The 17,059-nt window shown below is 44.7% G+C and overlaps 1 protein-coding gene across 4 annotated transcripts in view; it reads right to left on the bottom strand.

The window, feature by feature from the left end:
• Window positions 1–314: 314 nt before the first annotated feature.
• Window positions 315–17,059, bottom strand: part of ILDR1 (immunoglobulin like domain containing receptor 1) — a 36,330-nt gene continuing 19,585 nt past the window's right edge. For 2 of the 4 annotated variants that reach the window (XM_037051509.1, XM_037051507.1), the window contains 5 exons: window positions 16,243–16,362; window positions 15,820–15,966; window positions 8,304–8,435; window positions 7,258–8,093; window positions 315–916 (listed from right to left, as the gene is read on the bottom strand). In XM_037051509.1, coding sequence (XP_036907404.1) covers window positions 875–916; window positions 7,258–8,093; window positions 8,304–8,435; window positions 15,820–15,966; window positions 16,243–16,362 — 1,277 coding nt within the window. In that variant the 3' untranslated portion in view covers window positions 315–874. Of the gene's footprint in view, window positions 917–6,510; window positions 8,094–8,303; window positions 8,436–15,819; window positions 15,967–16,242; window positions 16,363–17,059 lie in introns of those variants that run through there. The other 2 variants (XM_037051508.1, XM_037051506.1) reach the window with 2 other exon arrangements.

The following is a 17,059-nucleotide window of genomic DNA, read 5'->3' as shown; positions in this document are numbered from 1 at the left end:
ACTGGCCTGGGTAAATCCCTCCCATTGATCTGCCAACAGCAACCAAGGCTCAACTACAAGAGGAGGGTGTACTCAGCCCACATGAAAGGTGCACCTCGAGTACACAGCTTGGGTGATAGGGGAGGCAATGTCACCTGACCCTACAGGACAACAATACTCGGTTGTTTCCAAGAAACATTTAAAGTGATTTTAATGAATACATACCATACACAGAAATATAAGTTACATATAGGCCAAAAAAGAAAAAAAGAAAAAGAGGGAAAAAAGGACAAAAGTAAGGCTGGTGCAAAACTGCTTCTTGTCATTTTCTACACTTGCAATAAATATCTCGTAAGAGAGCACACTGTTGGAGTATCTCCTGTGCCATCTCTTACTGGGTCCTCAGAAGCACTTGGGATGGGGCATGGGGGCAGCCCAGTGGACTCCTGACATGGAGGGACCCTCTGGATATGCTAGAGTGAGATAAGTTCCCATGAAACTTACCCTATAGTACTCCATAGATTCCCTGCTCCTGAAACATAGTTGATTTTTTTCTTAAAGATTCCTGAGTTCTCTCCTTGAGAATGCTCATGGTTCTGAGCAGTGTAACCTAGCAAAAGACTCAGGCTACTAAGATCTTGAGGAATCACATCTCATTTGGGTTCATTACAAGTCAGAGACTATCGACATTTGCAGACAATGGGAACCAAGGCTAAAATTAAGTCATTAATTCCTAAAAATCTCGTTTTAAAAATTCTTCAGTTTGATTCTCAGAATCTAAGCCCAAACTTGTTCAATGTAGACTTTCAGTGTCTTTGCCAAGTCGCCTGGAAGTCTAGGTGATGCTGCCGACATGCAGGAGCTAAGAAGTATTCAGTGGTGCTGTGCCCGGTGACTAAATGACCACACTCCTTCCACTATGGGAGCTGTCTCTCTCCTGAGGAATAGAAGAACACAAAAAATCCAGTCAGCTGGGCTCTGTTGTCTGTGCATACAGTACACAAGGTGTGCTTGATTGAGGTGCAAATCTTAGGTGAGTGGTGGCTGCTGGGACAGCAGATCTGAATCCCCAAATTATTTTTTAACTCTTCATAAAGTCAGGCTCTACCTAAGGGGTTAGGTTTCTCTTCCTATTTTTCTTGAGCCTCCCTCAAACATCTTTAAGTTCTGAAAATTTCTTACAGTCTCATTCACTCTGCCTTTTGCTGAGTTTTAACATCTTCGAGGCCCCTTTAGATTGAAAAAAAGGTACCCTGCTTCATTCATCAGTCTCTCTCACCACCATTCACTCATAAAGCCATTGCCCAGTTCTTTTCCTGTTTACATTCTCCTGAACTATTCCTTCTCAGCCCTCATCTAAAGGGTTTAAGTTCATATTAGTACTTCTCTGAAGTTATTTTTCAAAGATCACTAATTACCTCTTCCTAAGCGAATTCGGTCGCTTTTCTTCAGATATTCTTCCCCTTGATCTTTTGGCTTTTTCAACTTGCTTTATGAGGGTAAGGACTATGGTTTGCATTCCTCATATTTCTCTTTGTGTTGGTGGGGACTGTTTTATTAAGGTTCTGAGTATCTGCAGCTGTAGTCCATGAATGTGACCTTTCTTATCTTATTTGAAATGGCAAGATAAGTTATCTATCCCAAAACATATTGACCAAAATGCATCATATATGTATGTATACTCATGTTCTACTTTAAATTTTTTGTGTGTTGCCATTTTATCAGGAAAGTGAGTTTTAGGGTAGGGGTTTCTAATAAAAAAAGCTATGGGATAAATACTCTCTGACAAAAAGGAAAGCAACAAAATGGGGCAAAAGGAACTTGTTCAGGATTTGCTGAAAGAAAAAAAAAACCTAGACATTTTCAAGGATAGACATTTTACTGAAAGGAGAAGATGAAGTATCCTAATCTAAATATATATATTTTTTATTAAGACAGAGTCAAGAAAAAAGAAAAACAATCCTAGACTCTTGACAGAAACGTTGAGTTTAGCTTGGAGAGGAAAGAATGCAGTGATTTTCTCTTAGAACAGGCAATACTTACTTAACAGGTATTAGGTATGTACAGACCAAGCTCAGAACAAATCCGAAATATCTTGAAAAGTCCTTTCTGATAGGGCATGATTGGAAAGAAGGGTAATCGATTTGAAGGAGGCCAGAACACAGAGACCACTTAGTCTGAAATCACTGGGGTTTAAAACTCGGTGTTACTGCTTCTCACATTTCTGAGGCTGTGGCTGTTGGTGGAGGGAAAAGACCAGAGATCTAAAATGAGAAGACCTCAGCTAGTGTCCTAGTTCTGGAGTCAAATGGGAGATTCCTAGACATAATTTTTTATTTTCTCATGGGCACTATTCGGAAAACAGTTCTTAGCTATTTGGCACTCCAATGAGATCATTTACATGGAAGTTCTTTTTTAAAAAAAAAACATTAGGCTTGAGGGTGAAGATTCCATATGAGCCAAAGGATTTTTTGATTAATTCATATTTTTCTGAATATTTAATAAAGTATTTTAATAACTATTTTGTAAAAAAAGTTATGGTGAAGCTATAGCTGCTAAAAGCCTGTTTTAAGAAAACAGTAATAGGCTTCCAGTCAAAACACAGGTAGGTAGCCATAGGCATAGGTAAGCTTCACTTCCTCACACAGCCAAAAGAGGGATATCGACCAATTTAAAAACAACAACAACAAAACAGAACTGACAGAAAATAGAACTGCATGGAAGTCCAACAACCAAGGAATTAAAGAAATATTTGTCCAGACTGGTAGGAGGGATGAAGACAGAAAGCTGGGCTGTGAGGATGCACAACAAGGCAGCCGCTGGAACAACAGGGCAGGCAAGGCAGCAGCAGGCAGGGCGGGTGGTCCCACATTCGTGTGCGGATAAACTAGGAGAAACAACTGGGGAAAGAGACAGACCACACAATTTAGGGTTCTAGTGTGGGAAACCAAAGACTCAAAACCTCTGGCTATAAAATCCTGTGGGGGTTGCAGCAGCTAGAGAAACTCCCAGTCTCATAGGACAATTCGTTGATGAGACCCACAGGGTCCTAAAACATACACAAACCCACCCACCTGGGAATCAGTACCTGAAAGGGCAAAATCTGCTTGTGGGAAGTGAGAGAAGTGCCTGAAAGCGGGGTGAGAGCCAAGCAAGCAGCATTGTTTCCTCTCTGACCCCTTCCCAACATGCAGCACCGTAGCGCCACAATGCAGCGAAGCAGGTTGCCCCATCCTATCAAATACCTAAGGCTCTGCTCCTTACAATGTAACAGGTGCACCAAGACAAAGAAATACAGCCCAAATGAAAGAACAGATCAAACTCCAGAAAAAGAACTAAGTGACAAGGAGATAAGCAACCTGTCTGATGCAGAGTTCAAAACACTGGTAATAGGATGCTCACAGAAATGATTGAGTGTGGTTGCAGAATAGAGGAAGAAGTAATGGCTATGCAAAGTGAAATCAAGAAAAATACACAGGAAACCAACAGTGAAGGGAAGGAAACTGGGATCAATCAAAGATTTGGAACAAAAGGAAGAAATAAACATTCAACTAGAATAGAAGGAATAAACAAGAATTCAAAAAAGTGAGGAGAGACTGAGGAACCTCTGGGACAACTCTGAACATTCTAACATCCGAATCATAGGCTGTGCCAGAAGGAGAATATGAAGAGCAACTTTTTGAACAAATAATGAAAACTATTTTGAACAAATAATGAAGGAAAGCTTCCCTAATCTGGTGAAGAAAATAGACATGAAAGTCCAGGAAACGCAGAGAGTCCCAAAGAAGTTGGATCCAAGAAGAAAGACACTAAGACACATCATAACTAAGTTACCCAACATTAAAAATATGTAGAGAATCTTAAAAGCAGCAAGATAAAAGGAGACAGTTACTTACAAAGGAGTTCCCATAAGACTATCAGCCGATTTCTCAAAAGAAACTTTACAGGCAAGAAGGGGCTGGAAAGAAATATTCAAAGTCATGAAATGCAAGGACCTACATCCAAGGTTACTCTATCCAGCAAAGCTATCATTTAGAATGGAAGGGCAGATAAAGTGCTTCCCAGATGAGGTCACGTTAAAGGAGTTCATCATCACCAAGCCCTTATTATATGAAATGTTAAAGGGACTTATCTAAGAAGTACAAGATCAAAACTATGAACAGTAAAATGACAATTCATAATTATCAACAACTGAACCTAAAAACAAAAACAAACTAAGCAAACATAGAACATGAAGAGAATCACAGAAATGGAGATCACATGGAGGGTTATCAGCAGGGAGGGGGTGGGAAAAGAATGGGGGGAAAAGGTATGGGGAATAAGAAGCATAAATGGTAGGTACAAAATAGGCAGGGGAAGGTTAAGAATAGTATAGGAAATGGAGAAGCCAAAAACTTATATGTAGGACCCATGGACATGAACTAAGGGGGAACTAATCCTGGAAGAAGGGATGGTGCAGGATGGAGGGGGTAAATGGGAGAAATGATATGAGACAACTGTAATAGCATAATCAATAAAATATACTTAAAAAAAAAGAAAATAGTAATCAATCATATCCACTCAAGGGGTAAAACAAACTTCAAGTCATACATAATCAAAGATCACCATCTAGTGGCCCAAGTGTTTTATAACTTCCGAAGTCAGCTCCGAGTGCCAAAGACTCCTTCAGAGGCTAAGGAGGTGTGTGGGAAGCACCCAGCCCCACCAAGCAGAGGAGAAGAGTAAGATTTTGGCCTCACTAAAGGCATTCAATGTTCAGGTTACACACAAAGTACTATGCCCTTCTAACCCACCAATCTTCCAAATCAAGTTTCGGTCCTGGCCTCTGGTCACTCAGAATATGAGTGGACAGTTGAACGTGATTAAAGTAAAGTGATAGCTCTTTGGGAGATAAGCTCAGAGACATCCAAAACAACGAGGGCTTTAAAAATGATTCTCCAGTGAAATCTTTGCCTCTCACCAGCAACTTTACAATAAAAAATATGGTTTACTTGTGCTAGAAGTATTGGTGCGCACATCTGTATAATAAAGGAAGCTTTCAGAAAATGAAGAAATAAAGTCACCAGGAAACAGCATTGTTCCACACAGCGTGATTGAAAAGGGCGCAGGTTGGAGAGTCAGAGGACTGTTCGAATTCTGGCTCTGCTCCGTGATGCTGGCATGACTCTGGGCATGTTCCTTAATCTCACTGAACCTCGCACGGCTTGTTAAAAGGATTATATGAAATACGGCTTGAAAGGGGCTTATCCCAGTGTCTGCAACAGGATTGGCATTGCTTTCACCCTTCTCTAATTTAAAAGAAACCACACAATTTAACTTAGAAGAAAATAAAGACAAGAAGGAAATTAAAAGAAAATAGGGTTTGGGTTAAGGCCCAAAGCTGGCTTTTAAATTGCATTTCTCTGTTAAAAATGAAGTTAAGAGACAGTTTAGTCACTTCATAATTGAAGTAACAGCAGTTTTCCCAGATCTAACCAATTCTGTGCTTTCCCTCAGGATGTAATTTTCTTACTGGTAACACAAGAGGGAGGGCTGTACCTACTATAAAATGAAGTCAACAGTACAAATCTCACCCAGTGTTATAAGGATTAAATGAGGTGTAGCATAAATGTCCATAGCTCAGTACTACCTAGGATACTACTAATTTTCAGTATTACTGCTCTTTGCCTCTCTCATGGGACAGCTGTGAGAATATGATGAGATTGTCATTGATCATTTCAGAAATGCCTACAGGCCTTTGCTGCCATCTTCACAAATCACTCTCTCACCAGGGTGCTTCCCTAGAAAGACCAGCACAGTGGCTCACAGGTATCTGTTCTTTTGTACAAACTGTGTGTGCTGGTTTTTAAACAAATTACGGCAAAATCTGCATTTCCAAATGTGTGCTATATGCTTCAAAGTGTGTGAGACTATAATTCTTGTTTCTATAATATCCCTCCCCCTGGGAACTGCTCTAAGGGCTAGATATCCCTTTATCTCAACAGAATCAAAATAGGAAAAGGATTCTGGACAAATAAAGAAATAGATTTTTGTACATAGCTTGTAAGTTGACTCTGAAGGTAGTTCATAAATACTTTTTGAGTCATGACAGCATAACTTTGCAAAATGACAACATTAAAAGAATACCATTGCCCTGGCTGGTGTGGCTAAGTGGATTGAGTGCTGGTCTATGAACCAAGGCGTTGCCGGTTCAATTCCCAGTCAGGGCACATGCCTGGGTTGCTGGCCAGGTCCCCAGTTGGGGGCACATGAGAGGCAACCATATATTGATATTTCTCTCCCTCTCTTTCTCCCTTCTTTCCCCTCTCTCTAAAAAAAAAAAAAAAAGAATACCATCACCCTGACCAATGTGGCTCAGTGGCTCAGTTGAGTTATTCGGCAAAGCAAAGGTTGCCAGTTTGGTTCCCAGTCAGGAAACCAAACTGACTGGGCATGTGCCTAGGTGTGCAGTTTTGGTCCCTGGTCGGGGTTCATAGGAAAGGCAACCAATCAATATATCTGTCTCATATTGATGTTTCTCCCCCTCTCTCCCTAAAAATAAATAAATAAAATCTGCAAAAGAATACAATCATTTGGGTATATTAGTTATGAAATAATTTTTAAAGTTACATCTTTAAAAAAATGATCTCTATTCAGAGGCCTAAAAACCTACATGCTTCTTAGCAACCCTTTCAGGCTGGTAAGCCTGATAACCTTGCCTGTTCACAGAATCCTCAAGTTTTGAACCACATTTGATCTTTTTTCTTATGTTCATCAGTTCAAAGATGCTTTCCCAGGAAGGGGGCGGGGTTTCGGAGGACCTCATCTTTGACTACAACAGGGTCTTGCACACTGACTTGAAGCGCCAGAAGTAGCACATACATCCTCTGTCGCACCACGTGTTCTAATTTGGGGTATGGAAATACAGTTGCTAAGTAAAGCAAGGCAGCTGTGACAGGAAGTAAAGCTTCAGCCATCAAGACCAGTGTTCAAGTCCTGCCGCCACTACTCACTTGGTGCTTAATTATTCTGAGCCTCATTTCCTCATCTGTGAAATGGAGGGACCTGAGGATGAGAAACCCTTTTGTAAGCATCCAGCACCTCATCTGCCCTCTGAACTCACTAGGTGCCTTCTAGCTCTATAAGAGGTGTCTCACCCCAGGGCTAGCTGAGCAAAACAGGGAAGAGGTACCCTCAGCAGTGGCATGTGAGGTGACCTTGTTAGCTGCGTGCGGCCCAGCTTGGCTGGAGGGTCCCTTCTGAACACGCCCTACCCTCAGCAGGATGTCCCAGGCTCACCGAGCGCCTCTCCACATTCCCTTTTTTCCTGCCATTCTTGCCTGGGATGACATCCAGTGAGCGGTAGCTGGGTGGCTTCTCCTCAGGCCAGTTTGGGGAGTGGGGATGGCGGCGGTGGGCCCCCCAGTTCCGGGGTTGCCTCTCCTTCTCCTCCTCAGAGCTCCAAGAACTGAGGTCCGAGGGCAGGGGAGGGGAGTAGCTGCGGTGCCTGCGAGTCTGGTGCCTGTGTGTCTGGTGCCTGTGGGCGCTCTCTCGGGGGCTGGGCCTGCGGGGTCTGTCTGGGTAACGGCTCCGGAGAGGCAGGTGGTTGAGCCACTGCCAGCGGTCCTCACTGGACAAAGGGCCATCGCTGAGGCTTTCCCCGTCTGACCAGGGCATGGGCGATGTGTTCAGCCTGGAGCTGCGGTGCCTTCCACCCCGAAGTTGGTCCAGCTCCCTTCGTTCCAATGCCCATCGCTTAGGCTCCCGGTCCTGGAGCTCCTGGTGGAAATCGGAGAGGTGGTGCTGCCTTCTCTCCTCACTCAGATGCCAGGGTTCTGGGGAAACCGGGGGAAGCCACTGCTGGCGGGAGGAGTTGCTGGTCCTCGGAGCAGACGGCAGGTGTCTGATCAGTGGGGGCAGGCGGATGATTCTACGTTCCACAACCTCGGAGCCCAGGGAGGACAGCATACTGCAGGGCTGGCCAGATATGGCTTTGAGGTCAGGGGTCAGGGGTAGGGCTGGGTTGAAATTCCGCAACTCTTTCTCCAAATACTCCAGGACACCATTGGTGATGGGAGGGTGAGCAGTGGTCTGGGTCATTGGCATCTGTGGGACGCTGGATTGCAGGGACAAATCTGTATGAAGACAAGGACAAGAACTTGGAGAAAAGCTAACCCACAGCATGCTCCTCGGAACTGGGACACCAAAATGCCACATTATTTAGCTTTCATCCATCCCTCCCCCCCCCAACCATATACATACCCACCACATTGGTCAAAAAGGCCTGGGGCAGCCCGTGCTCCTACCCTTGCCCTCTCCCACCCTAAATCTCTGGCCAGGTTTACCTCGATGCAGCAGTTGGTTCATTGGATAAGATGAAAACTGGGAGCTTCTGTCCGCCCCCCAGTACAGGGGTTTTTCCATCATCTGAGGGCCTTGGGTCTGAGCCTGCTTCATGTGGCGGTGGCGGGCCAGGGCTGTGGGGGGGTGGGGTGGTGGAAGGTGAAATGCAGACCCTCATCCAAGGCAAGGCCCACACCTCCCACTTCACTTCTCGCTGCCCAGCAGCCTTGCCAGAAGGCCAGTTTCCCTCTTCAAAGTTCATTATGAAGTATCTTGCATGGGAGTTCGAGTCGAGGTAGTAGGAATCAATTGTTCCTCTGGGAATGAACTGGGAATAAATTCCTTAGGCAAGACCGTGATTCCCGCACCTCAGGTTAGTATACTCTTAAAATTGACTTTCTAATCTTGAAAACATTTCATCATTCTGCCCATTCCCAAGGTCACCTATAATGTATAGGGACATACATGGTAATTAGCAGGCAGTGAAATCTCAGGCCATAAACCAACAAGGTTTTCAGCCACAGGCCAAAGACACAAGAGTTTACAGGAGGCTGTGAGTCAGGGGCTGCCTGCTAGGGAAGCTCAGGGCTGCCTGTTCAGAGTTGCAAAACAAAAAAGAGAAGGACGTAGATGCTGAGCTAAATGGGCAGAATTACTGGTAAAGAATGTTTCTAGCCAGTAGGAGAAAACCAGTGGAAGGTAAGAGAAAGCAAAAAGCTGAAGTGGATCCAGTGGACATTTTGTACCCTTCTCCTCAACATTAGTAAGTGTTGGGGTTTCCCCTAAGTAGTGGGGAATCTCTAAGGGGTGGGGCGAGGCAGAGAAGGGACAAAGGAAATACCATTTCCTATCAGGGCAAAAATAATAATATAAAAAGGCAGCACAAGGTTTCCATGGAAATGTGACTCTAGTCCCTTAGGTGCAGTTGGTCTGAAACGCATCACCCATAGTGAGTGAATCTTAAAAACAAAAGCATTTGCTTGTTTTTGTTCATGAATTTCTGTTTTGAGGTAACTTTGACGAGTGCAGTGTCTCCCAAAGTTCCTGACTACCCATGCGTGTAGGAAGTGTGCCTGTGCGTTTGAGGGCAGGAAGTGCCTGCCTCAGGCCCCCAGCCTAGCACTCTCACCTCCTCCTGCGTTCCCAAGCCCTGAGGCCACCCCTGACACAGCAGGTTCTGCCTGAAGCCTCCTCCTGCCACAGTAGAGGGAAAAGAAGGCAGGCATTTTGGACCCAGCAACACAGGGTGGAGGATTTGGTGAGGCCACCTGGACAGCTACTCTGCCGCTTGTCTCCAATGCAGAAAAAAACGTCCAGCACAACAGGAAGTGGTTGCAGCAGAGCCCCCAGAAATGTCTGGAGCTCTAGCCCTAATGGTGAGTCACAGCCCAGCCTGGAGGAAACTGAATGCAAACTTACAGCAGCTCACCCAGCGGCTACCCCTCAAGCCAATGGACAGCACTGCAGACCCTCCAAAGACAAGTCCACATGCTCAGTATTTCCTCTTGCTTTTGCCAGCACATGCCTTCCCCAGCTCCCTGTGTGCGCCACCGGCAGTATACATAATGCCCTGCTTGGTATGTGCCACTTTACGTAAGGTAACTGGTCCCCAGAGAAATCTTCAATGTGGGATCAAATGAGGAAGTTGGGCTCCTAGATGTTACCTCCCCAGCCCACAGTCCAACAGCAGGTGACTGGCAGAGACAGGATGTGACCTTGTGTCTGACACCCATGTCTGTACTCTTTCTGCCAAATCCCTGAGTCCCCAGACTTTTTTATTTCTATGAAGCAAAAGGCCCTTGCTCAGCACTACCTCCTCATTTCTCTCCAGCTCATCTCTACACCTTTCGAAACCCCCTCCAGCTTAGTCTCTGCCCCCAAGGCCGGGGGACATCTGATTCCACTGGGAACAACCTTATATACCCCCGCCCCTCTAATTGACTCCTGGCTTCCTCTGCTAAAATTATTCCCCAAAGGGCCAAAATAATTTTAGGCCCCCCTAAAATTGTAACTATTTTTTAACTGTTAAGAAGTTGAAATTACATTTGGCCTTTTGAAAGCAACCCTGAGGCTGATGTGCCCACCCCCCAACCACCAGTGAAAATGAGTTTGATTGACACCCCTATTCTAAATGGTACCATGCCCCATTTTGGCCACTTCCTTCGTCTACTTTCCAATTGAATAGGAGACAAAGGGAGCACTAGGTTTACTCCATGCTCTCTAAATACTTCTCTTACTTTTAAAAACATCTCCACCTGAGCGTTTTGTTTATTGATTTTACACAGAGAGGAAGGAAGGGGGATGGAGCAGAGGAGGGGGGGAGAGGAGGGGAAAGGAGGAGAGGAAGGAGAAGGCAGGGAAGGGAAGAGAAAACATCGATTTGTTGCCTCCCCCAGGGGTCACAACCTATGTGTCCTGACCGGGATCGAACCCCCGAAGTTTTGCTATACCAGATGGTGCTCCAATCAACAGAGCCACTCTGCCAGGGCTGTCCAAATGACCTTGGTAAGTTAAACGGACTTTCTGCACAGATAACTCCCTAGGGATCCTTCCAGATCCTCCATGATATTTTGTTCCAATTTTCACACACTCCAGAGAGTCACCCACCTGTTCCTTTCTTAGCTGCTACCCCTTTCTTTTCTCAGGGGTCCTCCCTTCCCTGATGCACAGGAACGAATAACAGTGGAAAACACAGCCTCTGAGCTTCCCCCTTGGCCATCCTGACCCTGGAAACAGCCCTATGGGGCCGTATAAACTATCAAGATTTTCTGCTGCTCAGCTAAAGGGGAATCAGACAGGCAATAAAATAAGAAGCACAGAGAAAGCAACACAGCTTCAAAAGACTCCTAGACAGTTATCTCAGAACCACAGTGGAGTAAAGTCTTCATTGGTCACGTTTAACGAGCTGATTAAAAATGCAGACTCCTGGATCCCATGTTCCAGAAACCCTCCTTTAGTCTAATGGAAGGCAAGAAAATCTGTGTTTTCAACAAATTCCCCCATTCTGATGCAGGGAGTGAAATTGGAGTTGACTATTGAGGATCCTCAAAACCTTTTGAAAAGTATGATCCTCAGGGATAGGTTTCCTTACCTATAGTTTTGAGGGCCAGATGGACTTAACTGGAAACCCAGCATGTACTAGCTGTGTGATGCTGAGTGACTTTTCAGAGGGTCTAGGCCGAGTCTCCTCATATGTAAGATAGAAGTAAAACCTACTTTGCAAGATTGTTGAGGTTAAGTGAGGTAATACACAAAAAGTGCCTAACATACGACTGTCAACAGATAGTGGCTCTCACTGTTCTTTTTTTTAAATGTTTTTTAAAAGATTTTATTTATTTATCTTTAGAGAGGAAGGGAAGGAGAGAAGGAGAGAAATATCAATGTATGGTTGCCTCTCGTGAGTCCCCTGCTGGGAACTGGCCTGCACCCCAGGCATGTGCCCTGACTGGGAATCGAACTGCAATCCTGTGGTTCGCAGGCCCGAGCTCAATCCACTGAGCTATACCAGCCAGGGCCTCACTGTTCTAATAAATTGTTAGAATGAGCAGCTTCTTTGGCCGTAGATCCCATAGGAGACAAAAATACATATTCGGAGACTAAACCACCCAATGCACATTCATCTTCATTTCGCTGGAAAACCTGGGGCATATTCTTTAAGATGTCTCCTTCCTGATAGAAATGACACTCAACCCGCCCCCACCCCTCCAGAGACCTGCGCCTCTTGTCTTCTGCAGCCAGTATCATCTGTGGTTCCCCTGGAAAGCTCCAACCGCATTTGCCTGTAACTGCTTACCATTCCTTACCGCCTCTTTTCCACTCTTACAGAACTCACTCTTTGCCCTCTTTTGATCTAGGGTCACACAGTCCTTTTGCTTTTCCCTACATTACCAGTCACCCATATGATTTGACTGGCTAGTCATTTCACTAACATCCTCAGGAGCTTTCTAGAATCCCACACCCTTTGAACTCTTACAAACTCAGCTTTAGGGAACCACCAGCACATGTTTCCTGGCCACACACTGTGAGAGCTGACTGCACTGCAGGGGAACTGACCTCAAGCAGCCCTGCTCCCACCCTGACTTTCCCTGACTGTTCTATCGACCCTGCTTCCCTCGCCCAGAGCAGCAGTTTAAACATATCCCACTTCTCATGTCTTACCCTCCTCATGAATTTTCAGCTGATGATATCATCTTATACTCAGCCCTCGGTAAGGAATCAAGAGACCTAGTTCTAGTCCAGGATCCACCACTAATAGTGTAGACTTGTCAGAAAGTCTCACTAGGCCTCACATCCCTCACCTGAGAGGCTGATGAGGTGGTGTGTGGCATAGATTAGAGATTCCAGTGTGGCCCCGTGGTCTATTGCAGGGTATGCCACAGGCTCTGTGGGGAGGAGGGCCAGTAGACGAGCTAGGGATGAAAACTGTTTCTCTAGTTCTCACAGAAAAAAGTAAGTTTCCATTTCAATAACTTTCATCTTTAAGTTCTACTTACTGTTGGTTGTTTACTAGTACTAAGTAAATTATCTAAAGTTACTGAAATGTGCCCTGACTGGTGTGGCTCAGTGGGTTGGGCATTATCCTGCAAGGCAAAAGGTCATGGGTTCGATTCCCAGTCAGAGCACATGCTTGGGTTACAGGTTTGGTCCCCAGTTGGGGTGCGTACAAGAGATAACCAACTGATGTTTCTCTCTCATGTTGATGTTTCTCTCCCTCTTTTCTCCCTCCCTTTCCCTCTCTCTAAAAATAAACAAAACCTTTTTTTAAAAAAAGAGTTACTGAAATGTGTTGTTATTTTCATTTTTCTCCTTTATTAACTCTCACTAGAAAGTGGAGCCGGTTAGGGAGGTTGGCTGTGGTCAGAGAAATTTTTAAGAACCACTGACATCATTCTTAAAGTTCTCTTCTGTGTCTAGGAGTTTGATTTGTCCAATGTGATCTGCCTCAGCTTCCTCCCTTACATTTTAATCACTGTCTATGTTATAATGACTTCCTTGCTCTCTTCACAGGTCAGGCTGTCTTTCCTTTATTTTCTAAAGGCAGTCATTTCACTGTAAGCCTGATGCCACTCCCACTGGCTCCATCAGTCCTCGGTGATCACCTCCCTTTACTGATTTTCCATAAGCCTCGGGTCTTGGCCTACAAATATGCTTATGGTTCTCTTTCACAAAACCAAACAGAAAACAGTCATACACCCCCCCCACCCCCTTCTCTATCTAAGAGCTTTCCTAACAACTTCTGCCTCCTCCATATAATCTCTTCTCGTCACCAAATTTCTCAGGACAGTGACTCACTTCAGAAGTGACCTCATCTGCTCCAGTCGAGGGACCTTTAGTTGTGGACTGCACTTCTTGCCTTTACCAGTTCTTCTAAATGACCTCTATCCACTTCGGAGGAACTACTGTCCCTGGGAACCTATTTATCAGCTGACCGACAGTGGATACATCTATCATTTGTGGAGGGTTTGCCCTCAGTTCTACGTGTTTTGAGTGTCCCACTGATTTGGGGATTCTAAGAAGGCTTTGAGAGGGTTTTTCTCGTCTCTTCCTGCACATTACTACTCCAGTGACAGTGACTTCTTCATGGCATCTCCCCCGGAGGCCCCTTAAAGGTAGGGAGCACCACAGCACAAGATCGAGTTTTCTGCTATTTTTCCTCTTTTTAAGAAGTTTATTGGTATTACAGCCAACCATTGTGATCTATACATAGAGGTTGTGGCAGGCTCGGCTGTGGGAAATTCAGGCTCTCATAAGTCAGATAAACATGGGTTAGACACTGTACTACCGCTGCTGCTTACCGTGTGACTTCTCTGACCTTCAGTGCCCTCACCTGCTAAAAAGTGATGATACCTGCCTTTGAGGGTTGTGAAGATTCAATGGGGAAACATATGCAAAGGGCCTACGCAGACCAAACATCCAATAAAAGTTAGTTCTCTTTTCCTGTAAGACAGCAACCTCAACACAGGCCTGAAACCAGACTTAGACCATTGACCTTCTTGACACTGTAGATTAGGTTTTGTTTCCATCTTAAGAGGCAATTCCTTATTTCCCCCTTTTAAAAATTCCCTTTCAAAAGGACCAAAATGATAAGAGTGGTTATCTTTGGATACTAAGATTAGTCTTTACATAGTCCAGAATTTCTCAAATTATCTACAATGTAGTACTTATCAGGAAAAGTTCTTTTTGCTATTTTAAAAACACAAATACCCCTTCCGTGAAAAGAAATTAATTCCACTCCAGCCATCTACTAAGAAAAGATATTGTACAATAATTCATTATTCTTTTATCTTCATCATGCATCCTGCAGCCAAATTGTTAGGGCATGTCATAATTCTGTTTTAAAAAGTCAAATGTCAGCCCTGACTGGTGTAGCTCAGTGGCTTGGGCATCATGTCACAGACCAAATGGTCATTGGTTCGGATCCCAGTTGGGGTAGGTGCCTGAGTTGCAGGCCGGACCCTTGACTGGGGGTATGCAAGAGGTGACTGATTGATATTTCTCTTGCACAAAGATGTTTCTCTTCCTCACTTTCTCCATCCTTTCTCTTTTCTCTAAAAATAAATAAATAAATAAATAAATGTTTAAAAAGTCAAATTTTAGACTAAAGAAAGAGCACAATAAGAGCACGATAGTCTCCCACTCCCTCTTCCCTTCCCTTAACACAAAGATTCCCAAAGTGTGGCCCCCAGACCAGCAATATCACATCACCTGGGAACTTCTGATAACTGCAACCCTCAGGCCCACCCCAGATCAATTAAATCGGAAACTCCAGAGGTGAAGCCAGCAATTAAGCTTTCATAAGCCCTCTAGGTGATTCTTAAGTTTGAGAACCACTGTTCTAACACCTCTTTCCTTTAATCTGCTCTTTTCAAGTCATCTCTAAGGAGCGGGCTCCTCTCTTCGCTGCTACATTTATTTATTTATTCACTTGCTTACTTATTTATTTATACCCACCTGACAATATGTTTATTGGTTTGAGAGAGAGACAGAGACAGAGAGGAAAAAATACACTGATGTGAGAGAGAAACATTGAACAGTTGCCTCCTGTACACATCTTGGCTGGGACAAAACCCATGAAGTGGGTATGTACCCTGACCATTTATCAAACCGACAACCTTTTGGTATATAGGATGATGCTCCAACCAACTGAGTCACCCAGCCAGGGGTCTCACTGCTACATTTAAATCATTCCCTTCAGCTATCTCATGGTTAAGCAAGGTCAGTGCCAGGATCATACAGTGGAGCACGGGGATATCAGAGCTGCCGAGGATATGCCATCAGTAGGCACAGCCATCTGAAAAGGCCTTAGACAGGCTCGAATAAGGCCAGGGAAAAGTCCTCTCACTTCACTCCGTAGCTGCCCAAGCATCATTTTCTGAGATGAGGCCAAAAACCCCTAAATCTGTGATGGGAGAAGGTCATGCATGAGAACCTGGAAGAATACAAGGTTTTGAATCTGATCTGTTTGGGGCACCAGGCACCAGCAGCATCCCACTGCACTGCTTGTCCACCCACTCTCACCTTCCTCGGGGCAGCAGCAGCGATTGGGACAGCAGGGGCAGCGGACATAGCAGCAGCAATACTGAGGACAGCATTGGCACCAGCACACTCCAATCAGCAGGAGCAGGAGGAGGGCTCCCATAATGATGAAGATCACTGTCAGCCAGTCTGCAGGGGAGAAGCCAAGCAGGGGCTGAATTAAATATACAGGGGCATGTTCCCACTTCTAATACCCTAGAGGTCTCATAAATACAGCTTTTGACCTGTGGGTTAAGGTTGAGCAATACGCTGCAAAAAGGAATAAAAGTTTAGCTTTGGTAAGGGAACTTCAAAGGTTGGCAAACCTGGGCTTGCCTGTTTCTGCTTTTGCCTTTTTTTTTTTTTCTATATGAAAAAAAGTGTGTCGGTATGGGTGGAAAAATAGAAAGTTCCTGCAGCACTTACGTAGGACAATGAGCTTCACCTCCTTATCTGGGTCACCTGATGTGTCCCCTGGAGCCTCAATGGTGCAATAATACACTCCATGGTCCCACCACATCACTTCATTAATCACAAGATCTGCTCCTGCAAGAAAGGAGGGAGGAAGTGCCACTGGTGAAGAGAGAGGGAAATGACCTGTGTGATAGTGTCAAGACCCTACCTAGCATTGTCCTTCCACATCCTGAAAGGGCCCCTTGTAGTTCAGAGAAAGACCTCAATTCCTTCTTTTGAGACTTTCTTCTTTCTCCAGACAGTGTCATGGTGGTAGAACGGATTATACATTGAGCCCTACAAGGTATCTTGAAAGGATTTTGGATGCATCACCTCATTTAATTCCCACCACAACTCTCTAAGTGGGCGTGGCAGAGATCAACACTTGTCTCACAGTGTCTATTCTCCCTCTCTTTTACAGTCTTAGAATTTCTGGTCATGTATGTGGCCATCCAGAATAAAGTCAATATTTCCCATTCTCTCTTACTGATGGAAATGGACATGTGACTCAGTTCTGGCAGATGGAATGTAAGTAGAGGTGTTACACGATGACTCTCAAGAACTTTCTTAAAAGCAGTCTGGGAACACCTTTGCCCTTTTGTTCTTCATTTCTTCTACTCTGTTATCTGGAAAGCAACTGTGATGGCTGCGATCTTGGACCCTGAGGAAGAAGGCGATATTCTTGGTGAGCTGGAAGGAGCTTGGGTCCCGGAGGATTTAATGGAAGAGAGCCACCATACTAGTTCTGGACTGTCTACCTTCCAATTTATACATGAGAAGAGATAAACCT

This window comes from Sturnira hondurensis, unplaced genomic scaffold, assembly GCF_014824575.4.
Source record: "Sturnira hondurensis isolate 20B ecotype Veracruz unplaced genomic scaffold, ASM1482457v3 Scaffold0007222, whole genome shotgun sequence".
Lineage (NCBI taxonomy): Eukaryota > Metazoa > Chordata > Mammalia > Chiroptera > Phyllostomidae > Sturnira > Sturnira hondurensis.
The sequence above is the reverse complement of the archived record's forward strand: the minus strand, read 5'-3'. Positions and strand labels throughout refer to the sequence as shown.